The following is a 25,496-nucleotide window of genomic DNA, read 5'->3' on the forward strand; positions in this document are numbered from 1 at the left end:
AGATAAAGGATGGAATTCCTTGCTTGGTGCCAGAGGATGGAAAAATACTTGATTCTGATGATGACATGCTAAAAGATAACGTTGGTGCTTTAGATGCTGCAACGAACAAGGAATGAGATATCCTGTAGCACAAAGGCGACTAATTTTTGTTGAAATTTAATATTTTATTGGGGGTCATAACTTTCTTGTTTAGCATTAGTACAGTAAGATTCTTTTTTGTTATAACTATTATTGAAACTTCTATAGATGCGTTAATTTCAACTACTCGATTGTTTCCATGACATGCTATTCTTATGGTGTTTGAAAATAACTTGTGAAAGAGTTTCACAAGATCAATGAAATATGATCCTTCTTTATGGCAAATATGCCTAGCACTTTAGGTATCACACCAATTGGATGTTCAAAATCAATTGAAGCTTGTGTATGTTTAGAATTCATGTGGGATAGACTCACTATTTAGTTGTTAGTAGAAACATCCATTTGATAAACCAGTCTTAATTTATTATGCTTCATGTTTTAAGTAAAATATTTAGGCTGCATATTAATCTGTCATTGAGTAAGCTTTTCTGCCTTGGTTGAAATGAGTGAAACCAATGGTGGAAAATTTCATTGAATGGATGTTTAATCTATCAAGTGCTTTGTTGAGGCAGCCAGGATAATGTTTAACTAAATTTTTATGATGAAAGGAGATTAGATAATAATGTATAAATCTAGGCTGTAATGCAGAGGAGATAATAGAAAATAATGAAGCTTGTGATGAGACAATATGTACTGAACCTCTATTTATATGATAAATAGTTTTGAAAGTTCAAGAGTAATTCTCTTATTTAGGTGCAATTGCTTTGTGTTAAAATCTTCCATTCAACTACTTTTCCAAACCACTTAATATAACTGAGCAACAGAAGACTTTGGCCACTTGACATACTATCTTCAACTACAAATCTTCTTACTAAATATCTACTACAAATGTTATGTCTTCCACTAAACCAAATGGTTCTCAATAAGTTAATCTCCTTTATCCACAATTTGGTCATTACTGGAAGGCAGCTGAGAAGTAAAGCTGCACCATTAAATCAAGTGATTGCATTTGAATATTCGATGCTCAAGGGAAGGCCAAGGATGCTGCCTCAAGCTCTCTGGCTGCAACAACTTGGCTGAAGATGATGAATGTGAGTTGTCGTGTTAATGTTTGTCAGGATTGAAGGATGGAGAGGAGTATCATGTTCTCCATTGCTTGCATAAGTTTTGCAAGGCATGTATCAATAGGTGGTTTAAAGCACGCTCAAAGGCTAGTCCCATATGCCGGTTTTCTATGAATGAAGATGAGAAGTTACACTTCAGGGAGGAGCTAAGCTTACTGAGGAGATGGTGATCTGGTTTTCTTCCTTCCATGTTGCTGGTTTTTAAGTTGTGAAATTCATTTTCAATGAATTTAGAGGGCAAATATTATGGCACAACCTCATTGATTTTCAATGAATTTAGGATGCAGACACTCACAGTATTCACAACCTCGTATGATGACGTACATAAATGTGTATATATTTATATATACAAAGTGAGTACACATAGTTTTATTGTTTAATTAATTAACTCATTTTTAACCATTTTAATTTAAATTTTATCTATAAATATTGTACTTTTGGTTTTGGTCTTAAAAAAAAAAGGCCAAAAGACTTCTTCCCACTCAAGTTTCGGTGAATTCTCAAACTCTTATTCTTTAACTTTCAAAAAATCAAATATCCATCATTTTATTCAAATTCACTGTTAATTTTAAGGGTAAAAATGTTATTTAACTAAAAATATTAAAAAGAGCTAGAAATTTAACACATTTCCCTTCATAGTTTAAAAATCTAATAATTTTATCTCATCTAAAGTTTGAAAAGTGATAATTTCTCCTATAAGGTTTTGAAACTGTCATTGAAGACAACAAATTTTGTTGTCTTTGACTACGTTCTCTCCCTCTCGTTTTCTTTCTTCTTTCTAATCTATCTCCAATCAAGATGGCCAAAGAGAGAGAATGTAGTTTTAAAACCTTAAGAATGAAATGCTCATTTTTCAAAATTTGGGTAAGAGAAATTATTAGATTTTTAAATTAACAACATGAGTATGTGATAAATTTTTAGTTTTTTTTAAAAATATTTTTAGTTATATAGCAATTTTACCCTTAACTTTATAAGTGATTTTTAACATAAAAGTGAGTATTTGAATTTTTAAAAATTAACGAATAGAAATTTGAGATAGTATTAAATTTTGGATGAGAGTAAGTCTTTTGACCTAGAAAGAATTATGTTCGGAAACTTCTAGTAACTTGTAAAAACCTGTCAATTTAATGATAATTATAATCTTTAAGGATTTGGAAGGGAATTGACATCAAATCATTTTCATATAACAAAGAATGTTTTGGATTGGAAAGAAGTCCTTTTGAAAAAGAAAGGTAGGAGATTTATATGTAATTATTTTTACTTAAAATTCAAAATATATTAACCAACATATCAATCGGGACAAAAAAAAAAAAATATTTAAATTTATAAATAATTTTTTTTGAATCAATCAACCAATCATGTATCGACAGCAATAATCAATTTCTGCGAAGTAGTAGCAGCTTTAGGCCTAGTCCAAGTCCCAATTCGCTTTTCTTTTGAAACGCCCAAAATATTGAGAAAGCCTCTTCACTTTGAAACCATACACCATGTCGTCACCAAGGAAGATCATCCTCCGGAGCTCTGACGGCGAGCAGTTTGAGGTCGACGAGCCCGTGGCTCGCGAGTCTCAGACGATCAAACATATGATTGAAGATGACTGTGCTGATAACGGCATCCCGTTACCTAATGTCACCAGCAGGATCCTCGCTAAGGTTATCGAGTACAGCAAGAAGCACGTGGAGTCCAGGCTCACCGAAACTGCCAACAATAAGATTAACCACAGCAACGCTGCTGCTAAGGAAGACCTCAACAACGGGGAGGCTGAGTTCATGAAACCCTCTGACTCCTTTCTGGTCAGTACCCCTTTATTCCCTTGATCTGTTTATCTTTTTTGAAATTAGGGTTCATCTTCCAAGTTAGGGTTTCTTGATTTTTGTTCCCTGACTTAATGGAGTATTTTTTGTGTTCTGTATTGCTGTTTATGGAAAAATTTTCTTGATTTAGATATATGTTTTAAATTACTCTTCTGGTGTGTTGCAGTTATTAAGGGGGCTTTTAGTGAGTTTTATTCAATAGTTTGATTAAACTTTTGAAAGCGGAAATATATCCTTTGGACAATTTGTTGTTGTCCGCGGGAGTTGCAGTTACACTGTTTTACGTATGTGATTCTCTGATGTTTATGAAGAGAAGTAGTGGTTGGTCTTTTGTTTTGTTTAGCTGCTTGAGCCTGAAATTTTGATTTGATGCTGAAAAAACATTTGGGGCTTGGGTGTTTAGTGGGGAGAGAACCAGGACCCGGAGTTCAGGCTCACCGAAGCTGCCAACAATAAGATTAACCACAGCAACGCTGCTGCCGAGGAAGACCTGAAGAACTGGGACGCTGAGTTCGTGAAGGTCGACCAGGCCACTCTCTTTGACCTCATTCTCGTCAGTACCCTTTTATTCCCTCAATCTGTTTATCTTTTTTGAAATTAGGGTTCATATTCCAAGTTAGGGTTTCTTGATTTTTGTTCCCTGACTTAATGGAGTAATTTGTGTTCTGTGTTGGTGTTTATGGAAAAATTTTCTTGATTTAGATATATGTTTTAAATTACTCTTCCAGTGTGTTGTATGTTTTTGTTATTAAGGGGGCTTTTAGTGAGTTTTATTAAATAGTTTGATTAAACTTTTGAATGCTGAAATATATCCTTTAGACAATTTGTTGTTGTTCGCGGGAGTTGCAGTTACACTGTTTTACATATGTGATTCTCTGGTGTTTATGAAGAGAAGTAGTGGTTGGTCTTTTGTTTCTTTAGCTGTTTGAGCCTGAAGTTTTGATTTGGTGCTGAAAAACATTTGGGGCCTGGGAGTTTAGTGGGGAGAGAACCTGCATTGCTGTTGAATCAGGTTGGAGAAAATTATTTTGCTGATGGCATTGCATTGTAAATGTCCTTGCATTGTGCCAGACTTGATCACTCTACCTTCTTGTATAACATTGTGTCTACAATTTTCTTGGTGTTTTTAGGGTGTGTTTGAGGTCAGTTATGGGTATTGGCACAGCTATGTTCTGCTTCAGTTTTGTTTGATTTAATGCTTTGAGGTTTTGTGACAATTCCTATATGTTTGATCTGTTTTGTTCTGCAGGCTGCAAACTACCTGAACATCAAAGGGCTGCTAGACCTTACCTGCCAGACCGTTGCAGATATGATCAAGGGGAAGACACCTGAAGATATTCGCAAGACGTTCAGCATAAAAAATGACTTCACCCCAGATGAGGAGGAGGAGGTCCGTCGGGAGAACCAGTGGGCATTCGAATAAACTTTGTTCTTATGAATATGTTTTAGTAACATATCACTGGTTGCTTTTCTGTTTTATTAGCAAGTAGTTCAAATGCTTTCTCTGTGCCATTGACTTATATAACAAACTTACGAACTTCTTAAGATGTAAATAATAGTTCAATCCAATGCGGTCTAGCAGCGTTTGGACGTAGTGCCTTTCTGCTAACTGACCCAGGGATTGTGTTGTTTGATGATTTCCTCTAGGAAAAATGTTAAATATACTCTTTCTGAAATGTTTGTTGCTTTAATAACCCCTTCTATAGTTGAAGGGGGTTTGAGGTTATTAATCATATCTGTCGGTGCAGGGGCGATGAGAAGTAGTAACTTATTGAAAGTGTCGTTTTTAATTTGGTTGCAAAATAGTAGAATTATATGAGCTAATTTATTATTAAATTAAGAATAAATTTAAACAACAATAAGATGAAATTACTGAACAAAATTTGACTTAGCATTAGCCACCGTCTTGTCAAAAAATTGGACTGACTACAACTTGTGGAAACATGTGAATGATGATTACTAGACTCTGCAAATTTTGTTGAGCACACTCATCTGGGGAAGAACTGCACCCATTAGCCCCACCAAAATTGTAAATCTTATTCGGAACTTCTACAAGACGCTGCATCCTTCAATCAATCACTCTGTAATGAAATGTATAGATACATAAATAATGCTGTTTAGTGATGTAACCTATATCCTCACTTGAATTGGTTTTGATGCTAACCGCCCATCTCTTTCTCATGCAGTTGGGGCTGCTCTGAAACAACAGTCACCAAGCTTGATTTCTGCATGATGACTTCCCCTTCGTTTCCCTGTCCCCCGCCAAAGAGCATTCCAATTACAACTTGTGAACAATTTCTTTCAAGTCTACAAGACTACATCTGGGTATTCCTCCCATTCTTCTTTCCTTCATTTGCTCTTTCACCATAGCAACATCCTCCTTTAGACCGGCTACATCATAGACATTCAGTAGCGAATGATAGTAAGAGAAATCATGAGCATCCATGTCTATCAAAGTTTTTGCTATTCTTTCCCCTAAAGCCACATCTCCTTGGGAACAACATAAGCTGAGTACATTGACCCACACCTATGATTCTGATGGCAATTTCTCATCTTTAGGCATCTTCCTTAAGATTTTCTCCGCCTTTTTTATAAGCCCTGAACCAGAGTAAAGGTTTGCCAGACACCAATAGTGTGCAAAATTTGACTTTATCTTATACAAATCAATCATTGGATTGAAATAACTTCTTCCTTCTGTCAATAGTTCTGCTCGCACACAAGCACAAAGAACACTAATGAAAGTGATTTCATCTGGAGAAATGCTCTTTCCATCTGCTCCCGTCTGATCTACCACTGTTGTAAATAATTTAAGCCTAGCCTCTGGTTTTCCATGAATACAATGCCCAAAAATCATTGCATTCCAGCAAACTAAATTCCTAATTTCCATCCTATCAAACACTCTTTGTGCTATGTCTACCTTATGGCATTTACTATACATATCAATCAGTGATGTATCAAGAATCAAATTAGATTTTTCTGAAGTCCTTATGGAATGTTGTGCACTGAACTTCCTTCCTTCAATTGTGCTGACTTACCACAGACAGTAAGCACACTAACCATTGTAGTATCACTTCCTCGAAACTCCCACTCTTAACCATTTCCTTAAACAATTTCAACGAGCAGCCGAGGTTTCCACACTTTGAATAACCACTGATCAAGATATTCCAAGAAGTCACATTTCTCTTAGTCATTACATCACACAGTTGATGTGCAGCTTGCAAATTTTCCATTCTTACACACCAATCAACCATTGAATTCTGCAAATCAAGTCTTTCTGAGATATTTCGACAAAAACCTTCGCAACACAATTTATAATTCCAAAATAACCGTACATATGAATCAAATAGTTCCACACTGGCAAAACAAAATCAACCCCATTCTTCATGGCCAAGCCATGGCATATTTTCCCTCTTCCAATACACTCCACCTTCGAGCAAGAGCCTAAGAAAGGAACAAAGCTATAACTATTTGGCACAAACCCATTTTTAATCATATTAAAATAAAAACCCACAACTTGTTCAGGCATATTACTATTGGAGTATGCTTTAATAACAACATTAACACAAAAAGTACCAAGGTTGACAATGCATTTAAAAGGCAAAATAGTGTAATCTATATTTCCAAAATCCAAAGAAAGTTTTAGAACCCGATTTTCCAAAATGGGTTGTTGAAAAAAGACCAGAAATAATCAAATGAAGAGAGAAATTGTTATGTCTCCACCATAAACAAAAGAAGAAGAAGACAATGAAGAGAAATTGTAAGGGTTGCTGGAGGGTAGTAGAGATCTAAGTCTAAAGAGTTGTCATGTTAAAATTCTTGCCATTCATTTGCAATTTCTTTACTAGAATTGACACCTGGTAATCACCAGTAACACATTCCACTATTTCTCATTAGCTCAGATTTGGTATTGATTCAGTTTAACTTTAGCAAATGAGAAAACAAAAAAATAGATGTAAAAATTACATTAAAGGTTAGTTTTATAAATTTTTTAATTACTTCAATCCATGAATGCCATCAGCTTATCAACATATATTATTAAGGCCAAATTACTCTAGATTTTTTAAAATGACCATATAAATGGCTAGCCAAAGGACTTATTTCCACCTAGGGTTCATTGTATTTTGAAATTGGTACTCTCACCTATGAGTAGTTAAAATTAACAGAATCAGTTAAGTTTTATGAGTAAAGTTTTCGTTTAACTAGCAATATATTGATTATTATAAAACACTATCCATTTCCTTTTAAATTTATAAAACTAATAATTTCTCTAGAATTTAACTTTAAAATGTCATATTTTCTTGCTAGGGTTTCATTTTTTCAACGTTGTCACTGATTGACTTCTCTCTCCCTCCCTTTTTCCGATGTTGATAACTAGATGAAGATGAATTGTTGTCATCCATAAATGAAGACAATTGTTTGCGTCTTCGTTAGAGATGAAGTCTTCGTCTTTGGAGGAAGATGATTTGTGTTCCTCCAGTGATGAAAACACTCCTTATCTAGTTATTGGTGTTGGAAAAAGGGTGGGAGAGAGAAATCGGCTTGTGACAACGTTAGAAAAAGGAGGGAGAAAAAAAAAGAAACTGTAAGAGAGACAATGTAATATGTCAAAGTTTAATCTTGAGGATGAATTATTAGTTTTTTAAATCTTGAAGAGAAATAAATATGTTAACTAGTTCCGTTGATTTTATTAATTCATGAATTAATATTTGAGTTTTGAATAATTAACTTATACTAATTTAGGAATGTAATGAACTTTGGGTGGGAAGGAGTCCTTTGGCCTAAATGACGTTAAGGAGACTTATTTTAATGTAACTTATTATATGCTACTCTAATTCAGTTTTTCGTATTACAACGAAAAGAAAAACTCTCTAGAAAAATTTGTGGAAAATTAATTAAATTATCCCTTTTTTATAGGTAATAAACAAATTTACCCCTAATTTTGAAATTTAAACAAAAATACCCATATTTTAAAGGATTTAAACTAAAATGTCCTAAATATCCAAAAAATACCAAAACTACCCATCTTTATTCTATATAAACTATATCTCTTCCTTTATTTATTAACATATACAATTTTACTCATATTAAAAAGAGATTTCTGGAAAGAGAAAAAAAGTTTGTGGTCGGAATTTCAAGTGAGAAGAAAAAAATTTGTGATATTGAGGTATTTGTACGTACTATAACTTCAATGGGTATTATTTTATTGATAATGTAATTATATGTGGTGTTTTATATAATAAATTAGAGTTGTGTGTAAAAATTAAATTGATAAAAATCATAGGGGGTATTTTGTAATTATTATAGTAGTAAAGTGTGAAATGATATTTTACAATAAAGAGTGTTAAAAATATTAGATAATATTTGAGGGTAAAATAACATTTTACAATATAGGGGTAAAGTAAAGTAATATTTTCAAAAATTAAAATCACATTAATCAAAGTATATTAATAATCACAATATGTAATAAAATTATGGAATAACTATAATTGTGTAATAGAAATAAAATTACAAAATTCGAACTTAATAATAAAATAATGTCACAAAAATCTCTAAATAGTATTTTCGATCATGTTATTTTTGTTTATTATATATTTCATTATAGGATTAATTTAAATGACTAGATATACTTCAATTAGATACAAGGGAAAATAGATAGAAAGGGGTGACAATATAATAAAATATGTTGGAGGTAACAGAAAATTGATTAAAATTCCAGAGCACACGACATTCGAGGGATTAATCCAAATGGTAAGCGAAAAGTGCAACATAGATCGAAAGATATTTAACATTTAGATAAACATAAAACTAAAGCTTCTTGAAAATGGCATCCATGTTGAAATTTCAAATGATAGGGATGCTAAGGTTCTTAATGGTTTGTCTAACCTCTTTAAAGAATGTGTTTCAGTTTTTGTAACAACTATAGTTAATAACGATAGTTTTGAGATTCAACAAATAGATGAGGGTTTACAAGATAGTGAGCTAAGTAGTTATCTAGAAGATCAGGAGATTGGTTTAGAAGAGATTAAAAAATTGAGATGAATCCGAAACAAAAATTTTCTAAGGAAAACTTTGCATACTTAATTGATGTTTATATTGATGTATTGTATAGTGCAGAAAAATTTGTTCATGACAACGAAAAAAATTTCTAGATTGAAGTGAATTTGATAGAAAGTTTATGCATGAAATTTCTATTGAGGAACCGGAGTTTGAAGAGAAGACACATATTAATGAAGATTTTGAAGGTACAAGTAGTTTCCTGTAAATAAATCCTGATGGTATTCGTATTGATGTATTTCATTGGTTACCATATTTTCTTGACAAGTCATTTACATCCAAAGACCAAGGAGTGCAAAGAGATGGCGATTCTTTAAAAATTAATACATTATTTTTAAGTAACAAGTAGGTTATTGATGTGATAACTTGAGATGCTTTTAGGAAGAGATATTAGTTTAGAGTGCACAAGTTAGACATACTGAGATGAGAGGTTAAATGCCATAATGAATAATGTAAGTGGTGCGCATAGGCAATAAGGGTGGGAGAAAGTGACAGTTTCAAACTATGTCATATGGATAGCCAACATATATGTCTGAGAGATCAAATATTACTTCATTATAGACAAACAGGGGCTTGAACTTTAAGGCAAATTTTGAGGTCTGAATTTATATTAGTTGATCGTGTTTATCAACCAAAGAAGATCATTGTAGACATCATCGACCAATATAAAATTAATATATCATATGCATAAGCATGACGAGGAAAAAATTGGACACTTTAATCATTGAAGGGCAGACCAGAAAAGTAGTTTATATTATTGCCAGAGTATTATTACAATTTAGTATGTTGTAATCTAGAAACTGTGACACATATATTAACGGATGAACATGAATGATTTAAATACTTTTATATGACATTGGGTTATAGTATCCGTGCATTCCAATAATATATTTGATCAGCCATTTGTATTGATGCTGCCTTTTTAAAGAGTAGATATCTAGGTCAATAATTTATCATTGTTACATTGAATGGTAATAATCAGATATACCCATTGGATTTTGACATAGGTCTTAGGGAAGATCATGACACATCGTGTTGGTTTTTAACAAAGTTGAAAGATTGTTAAGGTGAGGTACCTTATTGAGCAATGATTTTAGATCGACATATTAGTATATTCTCTATAATGGTTGAAGTATTCCTAGATGTGCACTATAGCTATTGTTGTCATCATCTTCATCATAACATGCAATTCAAGCACAAGAAGAATACAAAAGTCGCATAGATGTATTGGAAAGTAGCTAAGACATACACAGAGTATGAATTTAGAGAGATAATGAACTCATTGTCTCGTATGCACCCTGATATAGCAGCATACCTGTATGAGGTGGGTTTTGATCGGTGGGCAAAGGCATATTTCTTAAGGTAGAGGAAAAAATTGTCAAACGTATGCAAAAGTCTTCAAACATGGAGGTGCATCTTATTACATCTAAATGATAGAAGGTTCTTGGTAGTGGCTAATATGATGGTGTGGTCAACCTTGCAGAGCATATATGTACATGTAAAAAATTTCAATTATCACATATTCTCTATATATATGTCATCATCGTTGCCAGATATATAAAACTCATCACCTGTGTTCAATGAGTGCTTCCTTATTACAACATCGCCTTTTACTGTGTAGTTTATGCGAAGATCATCAATTTATTAGGGGATCAATCAAATTAGTTACAAAGGAGGCAAACATTATCCATCCACCGTTTGTCCATCGTCATCGTGTGGGATATATAACAAATAAAAACAGACATCCTTTAGAAAGAGAGGTTGTTGAACAATTTATTTATAGTTGATGTCACAAACCTAGATGGATGAGATAAAATTGCAAGAGTCCTATTTCGATATCTAGTTCCATACCACAAGTTTAGCAAATAAAAAGAAAGGTAGAAGATAATTGTATTTGTAATTATATTTGTTCATTTTGATATAAAATTTGTGATTGTACTTGTTACTTTATATATAAAGTTTGTGATTGCAATATATTATTTTTAAAACTTATGATTATACTTGTTAATGTATCTATAAGATTTCAGCTTGTAATCGTTATATATGTTAATGTTAATTTCATACATCCATTTTTAGTGTTTTTTTGACCTATCAGTTATAGTAATTATATAAATAACAAATGCATATAAATGAATATATATATATATATATATATATATATATATATATATATATATATATATATATATATATGCAAATGCTCACAATATTAAGGTCAATCAATATCTTGAAAAAATAGTTGTGTGGCTAAATTCTTATGTAGGCATAACAAGTCTTCGACCTCAAAAGATAACAGTTGGACAAGTGTCAACACTCGATGTAACGTAACATGAACACACCATAATCACTCGATAGGGGCGTCTGCTGTGATAAATCCACCACCCTATACAATGCAAATGGATTGTCTCGTAGAGTCTGACCCGCATAAGACCAAAATGATGTCGTAACTAGCAAATATAATATCATCGACGTATACCTCAACATCTTTCTACTAAATATTTATGGGTTAGTAGTAAAACTTTGTAATGAGTCGTAAACTGTGATCTTTCACTCCTTCAAATCTAGGACACCTACTACCCAATGTGTATTGTCAAAGTTTATCAAGATAAAAACCTGCACACATTGACAAAATATATATATTAGACCTTAATTTAGTAATTCTTATAAAGTAATTGAGAATCAAATTCTCACCTCATCCACCACACCCTAGGGTTACAAATATAAGTCAAGGAGATAATTTGCATCCACCAGTCATGTGAAGAGTGGAGGAAACTAGTAGTTATATTGATCTTTCATCCACATGACATACTTATAAGGGATATGTATAACAAAACAACCCAAAACTGTCGTCTAATTCTGATAAACCTCTGCAATAACATTATGTTGTCGTTGACATACTAATCTTAAAAATGAATCCATATATTGTAAAAATAGATAATAACATTATCACACAACTGAACGATATTCTATATTAAAAACAAAATTAATTGACCAAATGAACTCATCTTGTTAGACAATCATTCGAATATGTCTATGACTATACCCTAGAAGACAATTTTGGTCATAATCCTTATGTCCTACACGTCCCATTTTTCGAATAGATCTGGTTCTATATAACATTTCTTGAAAATTTTCTTACACTTAATACTTGATAATGGCACAATTGGCCACCCCTATTGGATCCGTGGTTTCAATAAATTTATGTATGAGTTACGAATGAGCAGTTCCTTTTTGATAAGTCATCCACGAAGTATACAAAAATACTATATCAAAACAATTAATATGTCATTTAAAATTATATTAACTCATGAGATATTCAAATTTATTTCAGTAACTTCTACAAGGTAGCACTCATGGATGACGAATTTGTAAGTGAGGTCAAGTCAGCTGTATCAAATTTTTGGAAAACAATAAATAAATAATATACTTTTCAATCATATGTACAAGAGATAATGAAAACATTTATAAAATTTGCATACCTGAACTATCTCCCTCTGTGTCAGGAATTGAATTACATCGTCCTTTAGACAATAATGTCAGTCAACTTGTCATACTAAGAAACAATATCAATTACATTTTTCCCTTGCTTGGTGCGTTAAGATAGCCCAATTGGATATTCTGTTATAACAACAGAAGAAAGGTAAATGACAATTTATATAACAAAATTAACAATTTTTATTGTTTAATCTAATAGTTTATCACAACCATCGAAGAAGGTGATAATAGAGAATCCTTATGGGGTGATCTATCATTGTTGACATCTTGTAACAATGTAAGCATTTTATATTGATTAATTAAAGTGTTTAACAAAAATTACAAATTATACAATTGATAATATACATACCTCTGCTGTCAGAACAAGTGTCAATATAGGATCCCATCTTGATATGGCTTTATCAACATCGAAACACTATCACAATGTCAATAGTAACGAGTTAACAAGGAATCGATAATCGAATGTATAATTGAGATATAATATTAGCAAATAACTTTATACTAACCTGAATCATCATAGAAGGTGTTGATGGGGAAACCTTATAGGATGATCTATTATCGCCGACATCTTATAATAATATTAACATATTTCATATTGGTTAATTAAAGTATTTTATAGAGATTACAATGTTTAATTCAATAATATACGTCCTCTACTGTCGGAACAAATGTCAATATGAGATCCCCTCTTGGTACAACCTTATAAATGTCGGGATACTGTCACAATGTTGACAGTAATGAGTTAACAGGGAATCGTTAAACTAATGTTAAATTGTGATATAACATTTACGAATGACAATAAAGGTTGTAATAGGGGCATCGATAGGAATGGGTTTGATGGCATTAGCGGGCTTGATGACAAGAGACTAAATAAGAGCCTCAATATAAGGCAAAGCAACGATCGAAGAAACAACATCAGAATGACTCGATGATGCATCTCTTGACAAAGATGAGGGTGATGTCAATGAAAAAGACCATTTATTCAACATTTCTATGTATCAGACAATGTCATCAAATTAGTCTGTGACTTTCTCTAATGGAGATAAAACTAACAAGAAATTAACATCATTTTGCAAATTTTTTTTAAGTGAACTTTGTTATTATACCTTATACATATTATTACTTACTACATCTTCAGTGAAGATAATTGAGATAACATCCCATCTCATCCCTGTAAATTTTAATTAATAACAAATTATTATTTACTATATATCCAATGAAAATAATTGAGATAACATCCCATCTCAGGATGTCTTTCATGTGCCATCTTAATATCCGAGTAGATCCTTAAACTAGTGTGATATCCACCTATTGATATAGTGTGTCTAATGTTTCGTATATCCAAAACTACAATTTCAACTTAAATTTGTTACTTTATAAAATTACAATCCTATTAAATAAATTTTATTTTAATCACAATTTTTTTAAAATTAATAAATGTCATAATTCCCTAAAATGCTAGAGAAAATCCCATGATACCATATTGTTTTATAAAGTTTTCCTTCTTCTTTACTGGGTTGGAATCTAGAGAAATTCTTGAGATATTATCACAAATCGAGTGATAAGTCATCTGCCACACTCGTACTCCTTATGAGTATGCATTAAACTCATTAAGATGATCAACTAATTGCAATATCTTTTGAGGGATTGTTTTCCTGAAATCACTTCCTATTAACCCCATGTGAAGATAAAATAAAAAAAACAATTTTACTGTATTAGTGTCGTCCTCCCTCTAAGGCCTCTACTAGAAAACGTGACTCAGATTGATATATGTAACTGACTTACACCTCTGAAAATATGTATGACAGATTCAATTTGTGGCTTTTGATGGTATATATATGTCAATATTCAATATATGACTGAATTGAAGACATGTCATAGTGGCAAACTTGTACGGGTTGAACCTCACATCAATCTCATTAACTCAAAACCATAATTCATCGCTTGAGTTCACCTTATTTACCATTCTTAGGATGAAAGAGTGTATTAACACTCCACTGAATACGCTATCCTTAAGGTCTAGAAAGTGTTCGAAATAAGCACATCAAAACATTTGCAGCTGTCACTTTGTTAATATTTTCTTAATCACAGCTCTCACATCTATATATCCACGAGTAATAATTTGAGCCTTAAAGTGTTTTTTTATATTTGCTCTCATCCCTTTTCTCTTTTGTTGAGCTCCTTGTAAAAAAATTAAATTATAGTTATGTCAATTCTATATCAATTTTATATTAGAAATGATTCAATTCTGAATATAAAAACATTATTTAGAAAAACAAATCTCAAATTCAAATTTTACATGTATAAAAACCTTAAAATGTAAACATTCCAATTTGCCCCCTCATATAAAAATATAAAAAAAGCCCATAATTTTAAAGAAAATACATTCTGCCCTACCAAAACCCACCATGCGAATTTGTGCGGTGAAAAACTTTGGAAAAGTACATTTCGCCCCCCACCACACAAATTCACCTGTCAACTAATTTTTCAAATTTACAATTTTGTCCACCACACGATTCACTATTTAAAAACTCACATTTTGACCTCTAACCAAGCGAATTTGTGTGGTCCAAAAAGTTTAAAAAATGCACAAATCCTCATCATCTTCAAGAAATCTCACCACACGAATTGATGTGGTTAGCAAAACATTCTTGTGATGACTGCTGATTTCGTGTGGTGAGATTTCACCCCCTAAACTTCGTTTTTCAAACGCCTTTTCAACAATAATCAACTCTACAACAAATCTAACACAAAAGTCTTAAGGAAATTTATCAAAATTACTAACAAATCAAGTAATTTCATCAAATCTTTTAAATTGGAACCCTAAATCTAAACACCCAAATTTCACATTTAATCGATTAAATCTTGCACTAAAATACATAAAAACATGACAAGAATTATTTTACTAACCTTTTTATCCATTTTTGTCATTGAAAACGTCATGAAAATTGTCTGAAAAAATCAATTAGAGAGAATATGTGAAACTTGTGGTTGGGTATACGATTTCATGTGGCTGGGAACGACGATTCGTCATTTTCTTCGATTTTGGCATGAAGGGCATTTTCGTTTAAAATTCAAAAAATTGGGCAATTTTTTTTGCACCCTTAAATTTTGGATAATTTAAATAATTTCCCAAAATTTGCAAACAGTGTGTTTTATATAGCATCGAAACGGCTGCATTTTAGATAAACAACTAGTTGACTTGAACTTTATTTTTAATTGTCAGTTTTGACGCTACAATCGAACTGATTGAGTAAAGAATGTAATAGTGAGGGTAGGCAAAACCCTTTTGAAAGATGCAGGGAGTGGACTCAGCAAAACACTCTCAGAAATTTTAGTCTGCCCACTTTCCAAACAACCCCTTAGGTGATTTATCTTCTTCTCTTTTTATTGATTGTCAAAACTACTTGTTATGTTGGAACCTTTGTTTATTTGTTTATTTATCTTTGGTAGAGTACGTGAACAAACTGGTTCAATCATTAGTGATTCCATTGGCGTTTCTTTTCCTGTGAGTTTTAATACTGTTGTTTTCTATATCAAATTGATTATACTTGTTTATGATGTAAGTCTAATTTTAAGATGGTGTTGTGAAATTAGACACAACTTTGGGTTTTCTGTAATTAGGTTAGCTATTTGTTTGTTGATTTTTGTAAACTATAAATTAAAAACTTCCCTTCTAGGCTGACACTCATTTTTGTTAAAAATATTGAGTGAGGTCATAGTTAAGTTTATTAAATTTTAATCTGTTAATGTTAAATATAACATATGAAGCTCTTAGGGAATGCCATTTGATTTTGTGAAAGTTGTTGAAGAACTGCATTTTAAACAAGCTAATATGATGAGACGGTTGGGACTGAACACTGATCTATAGTCCATGACCACTACTTTATTACTATTGCTGCCCAATCCTTCGCCCTCTTCACACACTTGATTCTCTTTCTTCTGTTATCTTCTTCCTCTCTTTTGTAGACTCTCTAAATCTGATCACCTGACAATTTTCAAATGTAGCAAAAACAATATTTCATATTTCACAGGTGCCACATCCCTCATAGTAGCTCCATATGTCATTCGACCCACCTAATCCCACAACCTAAGTGATTTGTCTAATTTTGGTTTGATAAATATAAGAAATGTGTGTTAATTTTTGTTTGCTTGTTACAAGAGATCTAGATTTGTGTTTCATTGTTACTACTATAGATGTGTGCGTTTGGTGGCAGTGGTGGTTTTGTGTGATTTTAGAACTACTTTTTTAATGTAATTTTTTAGTTTACTGATTTGGTTTTGTTCTAGAAAACTTGAATGTTGATCGACTAGAAATTTGGGGGTTTTATCTTGGGAACTTTATATAGGATTTTGCGTTTGGTTGCTAAAGAAAATTTGTAAGAAGTTGAAAGAACCAAAACCCATTTGATTGCTAAGAAACTATTCAAAGTATCGACAATGTTGAAAGAAGAAGAGAGATGAAAGTGATGAAAGAGTACAATGATAGTGCGTGAACCTTTTTAAACCATACACTATATTTTTCTGGGCATTTATGTCATCGACTGTAAACACTAGATTTTCGCTAATCTTTGTTATTTTTGGTATGCAGTTTCCTAAAATTTGACACTGCAAAACCTATACTTAGTGGACTAAAAGCCACAGGGTTGATAAAAGTATTTCTCTCTTTATGCTTAATGTTTATTGTGGTCATGTATTTGATAGATAAAGGATGGAATTCCTTGCTTGGTGCCAAGGGATGGAAAAATACTTGATTTTGATGATGACATGCTAAAAGATAATGCTAGTGCTTCAGATGCTACAATGAACAAGGAATGAGATGTCCTATAGCACAAAGGCGACTAGTTTTTGTTGAAATTTAATATCTTATTGAGGGTCATAACTTTCTTGTTTAGCATCGATATAGTAAGATTCTTTTCTGCTATAACTATTGTTGAAACTTGCATAGATGCCTCAATTTCAACTACTCAACTGTTTCCATGACATGTTATTCTTATAGTCTTTGAAAATTACTTGTGAAAGAGTCTCACAAGATCAGTGAAATATGATCCTTATTTATGGCAAATATTCCTAGCACTTTAGGTATCACACCAATTGGATGTTCAACATCAATTGAAGCTTGTGTATGTTTTGAATTCATGTGGGATAGACTAACTATTTAATTGTTAGTAGAAACATCCATTTGATAAACCAGTCTTAATTTATTATGCTTCATGTTTTAAGTAAAATATTTAGGTTGCATATTAATCTGTCATTGAGCAAGTTTCTCTGCCTTGGTCGAAATGAGTGAAACCAATGGTGGAAATTTTCATTGAATGAATGCTTAATCTATCAAGTGCTGTGTTGAGGCAGCCAGGATAATGTTTAACTAAATATTTATGATGAAAGGATATTAGATGATAATGTATAAATCTAGGTTGTAATGCAGAGGGGATAATAGAAAATAATGAAGCTTGTGATGAGATAATATGTATTGAACCTCTATTTATATGATAAATAGTTTTGGAAGTTTATTTAGGTGCAACTGCTTTGTGTTAAAATCTCCCATTCAACTACTCTAGACCACTCAATCTAACTGAGCAACGAAAGACTTTGGCCATTTGACATATTATCTTCAACTACAAATCTTCTTATTAAATATCTACTGCAAATGTTTTGTCTTGCACTAAACCAAATGGTTATCAGTAAGTTAATGCCCTTTATCTGCAATTTGGTGCAAAGTTGCACCATCATATCAAGTGATTACATTTGAATATTTGATGCTCAAGAGAAGGCCAAAGATGTTGCTTCAAGCTCTCTGGCTGCAGCAAGCTTGGCTTAAGATGATGAATGTGAGTTGTGGTGTCAATGTTTGTCAGGATTGAAGGATTGAGAGGACTATCAAGGCATGTATCAATAGCTGTTTCAGAGCATGCTCAACGACTAGTCCCATATATTGGTTTTCTATGAATGAAGATGAGAAGCTACACTTCAGGAAGGAGCTGAGCTTATTGAGGAGATGGTGATCTGGTTTTCTTCCTTCCATGTTGCTGGTTATTAAGCTATGGCTAGTTTTTATGTTGTGAAACTTCATTCATTTTCAATGAATTTAGAGGGCAGATATTATGGCACAACCTCATTGATTTTCAATGAATTTAGGATGCACATATTCTCACAATATTCAGAAGATAAATGTAAATATACACATTTGCCCACAATTTTGCTTTCATTGGGGATAAACTAACACATATCAAAATGAAAAATCATGCCCGGGTCTCCTGGGTGAAAACCAGCCATTCTAACCACTGGATGACAACTCTACTTTAAATATTTGAGTCAAACTTTATATAAGCAAACTTGATTCCTACTTGGGCTAACTAGAAATGAGGCCCATATGGTTAATCAAAAGTCAAGAAAACAGAATCAATTCAGTGGGCCACTACCAATCTCTACTGCTAAAGTTAGTAGGGTCAAGGCCACAAGAACTGTTTGTGGTCAGTATTTATTTTCTAAGAAAGAGTGACACTTATAGTCCCATTCTTTACCTCGTCAAGCTCATTTCTTAACTTTTTATGTCAAAACAAGCCTCATCCATTTTCAAAGAATATTTTACATTCATTTTTCTCTTAAATTGTTATAATTTTTCAGATCTTTGTTTTGTTTGTATATATTCTTCATTCATTTATTTATTATATGGTATGTTTACAAACGAAAATGAAAACAAAATCTATGTAGTTTAGAAAGGATTTGTCCATGAATCACTTTTAAAATTATTCAACTATTACTTTTTTAATAAAATTATGCGTATATTTTTTTAATACACAACTTGTGTATATAGATGATATGTCATCATATGAGTGGATGATTTTGAATTAAAGATAAAACAACATCCAATCATATGATGATATATCATCTATATATTTTAATTATGTATAAAAAATATTTACACATGACATTACTTTTTTATTGTGTGTCCTTCGGTTTGCGCTATTTTCAGGAGTTGGAAACATTTTGTGAGATTTTTTTCATGGAAGTTTCATGTTTGTTAACCTATTAAGGTTTATAGTTGTAACTTTTTAATTTATAAAAATTTCACTTTGTTAACCCTAGGACATAGTGGCTACTCCAAGATATTTCTCTAAGAGACCCTTTATGGCTCCATTATTTATCAATTAACTAGTAAAAACTTTTAAAAAAGCTATCATATATTGAGCAAGGAAATAACATAATATTTTCAAGAAATAATGTGATTAAGCAAATACTTTTTTATGTGAAAGGAAAAAATGTATTTTTCTATGAAAAGAGTAAAATAAAAGTTATGATATTTAAGTTGATAAAAAACTTATAATAAATGTTCTTTTAAAACTTCCTCTTTTTGTTTGTCGATATTAGTTGTTATTTTTAATCCTTGATCAACTTCAAATTCATCTAAATTGAAGCCTCTGAATGAAAGTTGAATTTTTTTTACTTAATGTTGTTGTAGTATGAGTTCTTCCTCTACTGAGATTTGATTAGCCTAAATATTAGGGAAATCTTAATAAACAATTTTCGTTGAATTTTTCTTTAATATTTTATAATAATTGGATATCATAGTTGTCGAAAGAAAAAAAATATGATTCATGTAATATAAGTGATTAATTCTTCACACACACACAAAAAAAAAAAAAAAAAACCCAAAAAAATATATGAGTTTTATGAGAAGAGATGAGATGAAATGATTCTAGTTGTATGTGTGATGAATAATCTTATAGGTGGCTAATAACCCCTTGTGCTATGCATGTACTACCTAGCTGAAAATATTTTATATATTTTAATATTCTAATTTACATAAACATTTTTACAAACAATTAATCCAAATTCTAACAAAATTAGTATATTCTTTTTATCAAATGGTGAATTACTTACAACTGAATCTTACTTAAAAACTATTACAACAAAATCTCATAGGCCTTTTTTCACATGAAAAGATGCAAAAATATATAATAAAAATAATATCACTACTAGTTCATGCTAAAATTTAACTTCACGTGGTATGTTGCAATGTTTTCCTACATTGTAATTTTTCTGCAAACAATTATATGTTAAATTATGCTAAAACATTTAAATCTGAATTGTAACAATAACATGGATACAAATATTTAACTGACATCAATGTTCAATCTCACCCAACTAGTCAAGAGATGTCGTGAATAACTGTGGTCGTGGATCTTGTCTTTGTCGAGTAGCAATGCTACAATTAGCTGCTCATGGCAGTGGAGCCGTCGCACCCATGTGGATAATCTAAATTGTTACAGATTATGGCAGAGAGATGGAGGATTTGTGTGCGGAGTGAAATTAGTACGAATGGAAACGGTGATTAGAATGCTGAACATGATGGATACATGAGCAGGGTTGCCAAAATAAGGAAGATGGTACCGAAAATGATGGAAACGATGACTCGGTTGCTAGAAACAACAAAAATAGTGGCTAGGATGTTGAGAATGAAATGGATGACATTGATAATAAGGAAAATGTCGGGAGAAATCACTAAAGGGAGGTCGTCACTAATGAGCTACTAGAAGTAGGGATAACCTCAAATGGAAGCCAGAAATGTAGAGAAATGGTGCAAGACAAGTTGCCAAAAAGGTAAAATGGTGATGACCTCTATTGGAAATGCAAATGTCGATGATGTGAGCTATTGGAAAAGGAGGAATCATCATGGTAGGGTTGGAAGGAACAAGAATGAGTTAGACGTGAGGATATAGTTGACAAAAATGGATTAGGGTTTAGGCTTTGTATGAAGTGTTTGCTTTATATGTTTAATTCATATTTGCATTTGACAGTTGGCTAGTTATTATAGTGATTTGAATTGAGTTGGACTTGTTCCCGTGGATGCAGGCTAAGTGGAAATTGATGAAATCAAACTGAGAAAAATTGGTTGACGAGCCCATAAGTTATAGTTTTGATTTAGACTTTTTTTTTTTCCTAGTTTAGTATTGGTCATTTGATATTGAACGACCAAGTTTCACAAATCGTTCACAACTCAGCAAATTTGGGACAAAAATGAATAATGAAAAAAGGAATATTCATACTTGAATACTTAATAATCACTTCAAATGAGAACAACATCGTTTCATTGCTTATTCCCCTTTTTGCTAAGAAAGAAGTAAACTTGGTCTTGGAGTTTCACAAAGGAACATTTGTTCCAGGTAGATTTGAATGCTCGTTCCTATTATGTTTTAATTAGGGCTAGATTCGAACCGAACTGAGTTTGAGCTCAGCTCGGTTCATATATAGTTGGCTCGAGTTCGAGCTCGAGTTCAGCTAAGGCCTGCTCGAATTCAGTTCAAATTCGGTTCGACTCATTTTTTGTTATCAAAACGACGTCGTTTTAATATATATTGATCAAAACGATGTCGTTTTGTATTAAAAATTTTAATTAGAAAATCTGACGAGTAGCTCAAGCTCCAGCTCGATCGAACTAGGCTAAAGTCGACTCGTTTCAGGCTCGACCGAACTGAGCTCGAACTGACTCGATTCGAATCCAGCCCTAGTCTTAACATTATATTGTTTTTCGTTTTTCTAATTTAAGTTTAATTTGGCTTTCTTCGATAATTAGTTATAATATGAAAGATTATGTAACATACTATATTGATGATTAAGGTTGTATAAATAACTTTGTATAATTAGTTTATTAGTTTTTTTTTACGTTTTATATAGAAAATGAAATTTGTGAAATTTTGTTAACCAGAACAATTTTTAACCGGTTAACCGATTAGTAATTATCTCATAGAATTAGCTTGATTATAGTTTAAAAACCAAAACTCTAGGGTTTTTTTTAGTAGTTTTATATGCATAATTTTTGTATATAACTTTGTATATAAACAATGTCATGTCACCATGTGATTGAATAGTTGAAATTAAAGATAAATCAACTCTAAATCATATAGTGAGACATTATTACTTATGTATATAATTTTATTATTATTTTTTTCCCTCAGGAAGTGATTAGCTAGCATAAGCACCCTAGTGAGTGATCAGTCAATTAGTAAAACCATTATCAAAACATTCAATTATCAAATTAAATAACAAATAGGCAATCTTTTAAGTCTTATTTAGTAATTTTCGCGAAGAAATTAAAATTATAATTAGAAAAATTGTATTAAATAAAGCATAAAGTGGGAAAGCAGGATCATAACTCCTCTTTATAATAAGAATTGCGTTTCAAATCAAACATTTTAAGCTTCATGAAAACATGTCTGCTCTTCTTCAGATAATTTTGACGTGAATAACCCTTTTTAAGAAAAATTAGTAACACACATTCACGTTGAAAGGTGTCGGAATATATAGATTAGACTTATAAGTGTAGAGATCAAAACTCGTATTACATCAAATCAATTGACTTGTATTAATGTTCAATCTCCTATAATTATATACCACTTATTTATATTGTATTTATTAGATGTAGGACTTTAGTCTCTAATATCCTCTCTCAAGTACAACCACCATAGACCGTTTTTGGACAAGTGCACTATCACTTATATCTAGGAATATTTTAGGCTGTTAGGTTTGTCGTTTGACTTCTACTCTGATATTATGTTAAAATATATATTTGATTTATAAATATGAAGATTGAAACTCATATTATACAAAGCCAAATCCAAACAGTTTCCACGTAAATCCAATTTATATCAAGCAAGTTATGGATTCAAGTTGTGTGTTTAATTTTGAGATGGGAGATAGTAAGAGCGATGAAGAGAACTTTGCCACAATTTACACCAATAACATGGCACACGTAATATTCCAAGTTTTAAAATTCAGAACATAGAGGAACATTAAAGTTCTTGATTTACCGAAAGAGACAAAAAAGAAACTGCTAGTTGACAGACGCTTAACCTCTTACAACAGCCTTTAGCCCCAGAAGGACTTCCATAGTTCCCTTCGTTTCGCTGAGGTAAAACGAAGGCAGCCAGAAAGCAGTAATCTGAGGTTTCTATGGAACCTCTCGCACAAAAGCATTAAAAAAAAACAGATAAAAACTTCATAACATAAACACAAAGGCATAATAGAGTGACAGACGAATGATACTGATAATATTCTTACACAGGAGCACTCAAGGAGCGTTTAAATGGACGGGCTTCTTGATGAGCCAAGCGGAGCTGCATGCCGTAACACGAAATAATTTATAACATAAAAAAAAGATAACCATTGCAAATTCTAATAGTGCTGGATAATTATACCTCCTCTTCCTTTCGCTTTAGCTCTACATATTCTTCCTTTAGCACTGCAATTTTTACCTTCAATTCGATATCGTATGCCTGTATGAGAAAAACAAAAAAAAAAAAATGAAAAAAAAAAGGTTAACAAATTAACTTCCAAAAAGCCAAGTAAGAAAATTTTTTTACTTGAATAGAGAGACAAAAAGAAAAATTTATACTAACATTACGTCTCAGGCGAGATCTCTCAGCCGATCCTCGGTTCCTCAGCTTTCGTTGATAACGGTACTCTGCACGGGTTCCGTCGAACCTCCTGCGCCTCTTATTAGTTCGAGAAGATGATGAGAAATCTCCAGTTGGGTGTTCACAAACGGGAGGGGGTGGCACAATAGGGGCAATAGAAGGCCGAATATTAGAAGGGATTCGGTGAACCTGAGGATCCGTCCCTCCGAAATCTAGAGTGAGAAAATTTGTAGGTGCAGTAAATGAAGAGCAAAAAGTAAGAGGAAGTGGTCGAAGAGGTGGGTTATTAGAGCCAACACCAAGAAAGTCCATGAGAATGAAATTTCGGTTAGTAGAAGTGGAATACGAGGGAGTTTCAGCTGTTATAGATAAATGTTCCTTAGAAGCCATATAAAAACAAGCTCCGCTAGTATTATTAGAAGCTCCATAATTATTATGAAAGTCATTGAGATCCATAAACACAAGGTATCACAGTGTTGAATGTTATACTGAAAATGGTGGTTTAGTGAGGAAATGAAGCATAAGATAAATTGGGAAGGATGGAGAAGAAGAATTGGAAATTCGGCTACTGATTATTTAGTGAATTTTTTAAATGACAGACTGATAAATCTTAAGCTAATTCAGCTGGCTTAATGCTGAAGCTTCTGCAACAGTGAAGATTCATGAACATCTAGTTGCCTTGGCGCTTAACTTCAACGAGTTAAGTCACCTTTTTAGCTCCGAGGTTTCCAAAAGTTACAGATACACCCAATATTTCCATGACTTGTCATGGGTAGTTAGGTAACATTAAGATCACAAACAAACATATGAAAAATGTATTAATTCAATACATTTTCTTAGCAGAAGACAAAAAATTTGTGATGCATTTATATTCTAAATATTGTGTCTGTTTGTTGTTTTAACACATGAAATGGACATAGTAGAGACAACTCTAATTTCGTATAGGGTTTTACAACTGTGACAGATATTTAAACCTATAATTTTTTTTTTAAAAGTTTTAATATTTCATTACTTTTGTTAATCCATCTTTATTGCATATTGGAAGTCAATTAAGGATATTTTATGTGGTAGTTATTATAATAAAATATAAATAAAAAATAATATATATTTTAAAGTATATCAAAAATTGATATAATATAATAATATGTTATATTGTATAATTCGTATTATATCATATAATATATATTAATGATGTAAAATGACATATTTTTTGAAAAAAGTTATGATGTGGTAGGGTGCATTAGAGAAATTTTAAAATTTTAAAAGAGTGTGTGATATTTTATAAGATAATAATATATTAATTAAAATTTTTTATTATAATATTATTTATTAAAAAATTTATCCTATAATATAATATATAATAAACCAAAAATATACAAAATTAAATTTTTAATATATAATATGATGTTCTTAATATAAAATATTTTACTCTTATTTATTAATTAAAAAAAAGGAGTAAAATAATACTTTACTCTTTTTATTAAAATGAATTCTTACAAAGGGTACAATAGGTG

At 31.8% G+C, this 25,496-nt stretch overlaps 4 protein-coding genes across 5 annotated transcripts; 2 read left to right on the forward strand and 2 right to left on the reverse strand.

Annotated features, from left to right (window-relative positions):
* Nucleotides 1-2,575: 2,575 nt before the first annotated feature.
* Nucleotides 2,576-4,692, forward strand: LOC123213833 (SKP1-like protein 1B). Of its 2 annotated transcripts, none has more exons than XM_044633449.1 (3): nt 2,576-2,889; nt 3,449-3,569; nt 4,266-4,692. In XM_044633449.1, exons 1-3 carry the CDS (start codon nt 2,690-2,692, stop codon nt 4,437-4,439), a joined length of 495 nt encoding a protein of 164 aa, XP_044489384.1. In that variant the 5' UTR covers nt 2,576-2,689; the 3' UTR covers nt 4,440-4,692. The 2 variants fall into 2 exon arrangements, with proteins under 2 accessions (XP_044489384.1, XP_044489375.1); XM_044633440.1 differs by having other exon boundaries at nt 2,591-2,995; nt 3,420-3,569.
* An 851-nt stretch (nt 4,693-5,543) lies between these two features.
* LOC123227936 (pentatricopeptide repeat-containing protein At3g51320-like) lies at nt 5,544-6,246 on the reverse strand. The gene is made up of 2 exons (XM_044653093.1): nt 6,052-6,246; nt 5,544-5,933 (listed from the first exon to the last, which is right to left on the reverse strand). The coding sequence occupies exons 1-2, from the start codon at nt 6,244-6,246 to the stop codon at nt 5,544-5,546; spliced, it is 585 nt and encodes a 194-aa protein (XP_044509028.1).
* A 4,046-nt stretch (nt 6,247-10,292) lies between these two features.
* On the forward strand, nt 10,293-17,383 carry LOC123227952 (UPF0434 protein APH_0052). Its single transcript, XM_044653115.1, has 4 exons — nt 10,293-10,394; nt 15,825-15,931; nt 16,019-16,073; nt 17,270-17,383. The coding sequence occupies exons 1-4, from the start codon at nt 10,293-10,295 to the stop codon at nt 17,381-17,383; spliced, it is 378 nt and encodes a 125-aa protein (XP_044509050.1).
* Nucleotides 17,384-23,295: 5,912 nt separating this feature from the next.
* Nucleotides 23,296-24,702, reverse strand: LOC123193465. The gene is made up of 3 exons (XM_044606477.1): nt 23,965-24,702; nt 23,764-23,841; nt 23,296-23,682 (listed from the first exon to the last, which is right to left on the reverse strand). The coding sequence occupies exons 1-3, from the start codon at nt 24,436-24,438 to the stop codon at nt 23,623-23,625; spliced, it is 612 nt and encodes a 203-aa protein (XP_044462412.1). The 5' UTR covers nt 24,439-24,702; the 3' UTR covers nt 23,296-23,622.
* Between the last annotated feature and the right edge of the window lie 794 nt (nt 24,703-25,496).

Source organism: Mangifera indica, chromosome 1, assembly GCF_011075055.1.
Source record: "Mangifera indica cultivar Alphonso chromosome 1, CATAS_Mindica_2.1, whole genome shotgun sequence".
NCBI classification, from domain to species: domain Eukaryota; kingdom Viridiplantae; phylum Streptophyta; class Magnoliopsida; order Sapindales; family Anacardiaceae; genus Mangifera; species Mangifera indica.

What these genes read in the sequence shown, in the direction of transcription:
- LOC123213833 (XM_044633440.1), top strand. Translation starts at nt 2,690, where the DNA reads ATGTCGTCACCAAGGAAGATCATCCTCCGGAGCTCTGACGGCGAGCAG. An exon ending in AACCCTCTGACTCCTTTCTG is followed by an intron (nt 2,996 to 3,419) that starts GTCAGTACCCCT and finishes TTGGGTGTTTAG; the next exon opens with TGGGGAGAGAACCAGGACCC. An exon ending in CTCTCTTTGACCTCATTCTC is followed by an intron (nt 3,570 to 4,265) that starts GTCAGTACCCTT and finishes TTTGTTCTGCAG; the next exon opens with GCTGCAAACTACCTGAACAT.
- LOC123227936 (XM_044653093.1), bottom strand. Translation starts at nt 6,246, where the DNA reads ATGGAAAATTTGCAAGCTGCACATCAACTGTGTGATGTAATGACTAAG. An exon ending in TAGTGTGCTTACTGTCTGTG is followed by an intron (nt 5,934 to 6,051) that starts GTAAGTCAGCAC and finishes AAATGCCATAAG; the next exon opens with GTAGACATAGCACAAAGAGT.
- LOC123227952 (XM_044653115.1), top strand. Translation starts at nt 10,293, where the DNA reads ATGTATTGGAAAGTAGCTAAGACATACACAGAGTATGAATTTAGAGAG. An exon ending in CTTTCCAAACAACCCCTTAG is followed by an intron (nt 15,932 to 16,018) that starts GTGATTTATCTT and finishes TATCTTTGGTAG; the next exon opens with AGTACGTGAACAAACTGGTT. An exon ending in CCATTGGCGTTTCTTTTCCT is followed by an intron (nt 16,074 to 17,269) that starts GTGAGTTTTAAT and finishes TGTATTTGATAG; the next exon opens with ATAAAGGATGGAATTCCTTG.
- LOC123193465 (XM_044606477.1), bottom strand. Translation starts at nt 24,438, where the DNA reads ATGGATCTCAATGACTTTCATAATAATTATGGAGCTTCTAATAATACT. An exon ending in GATCTCGCCTGAGACGTAAT is followed by an intron (nt 23,842 to 23,964) that starts GTTAGTATAAAT and finishes TTTCTCATACAG; the next exon opens with GCATACGATATCGAATTGAA. An exon ending in TAAAGCGAAAGGAAGAGGAG is followed by an intron (nt 23,683 to 23,763) that starts GTATAATTATCC and finishes TACGGCATGCAG; the next exon opens with CTCCGCTTGGCTCATCAAGA.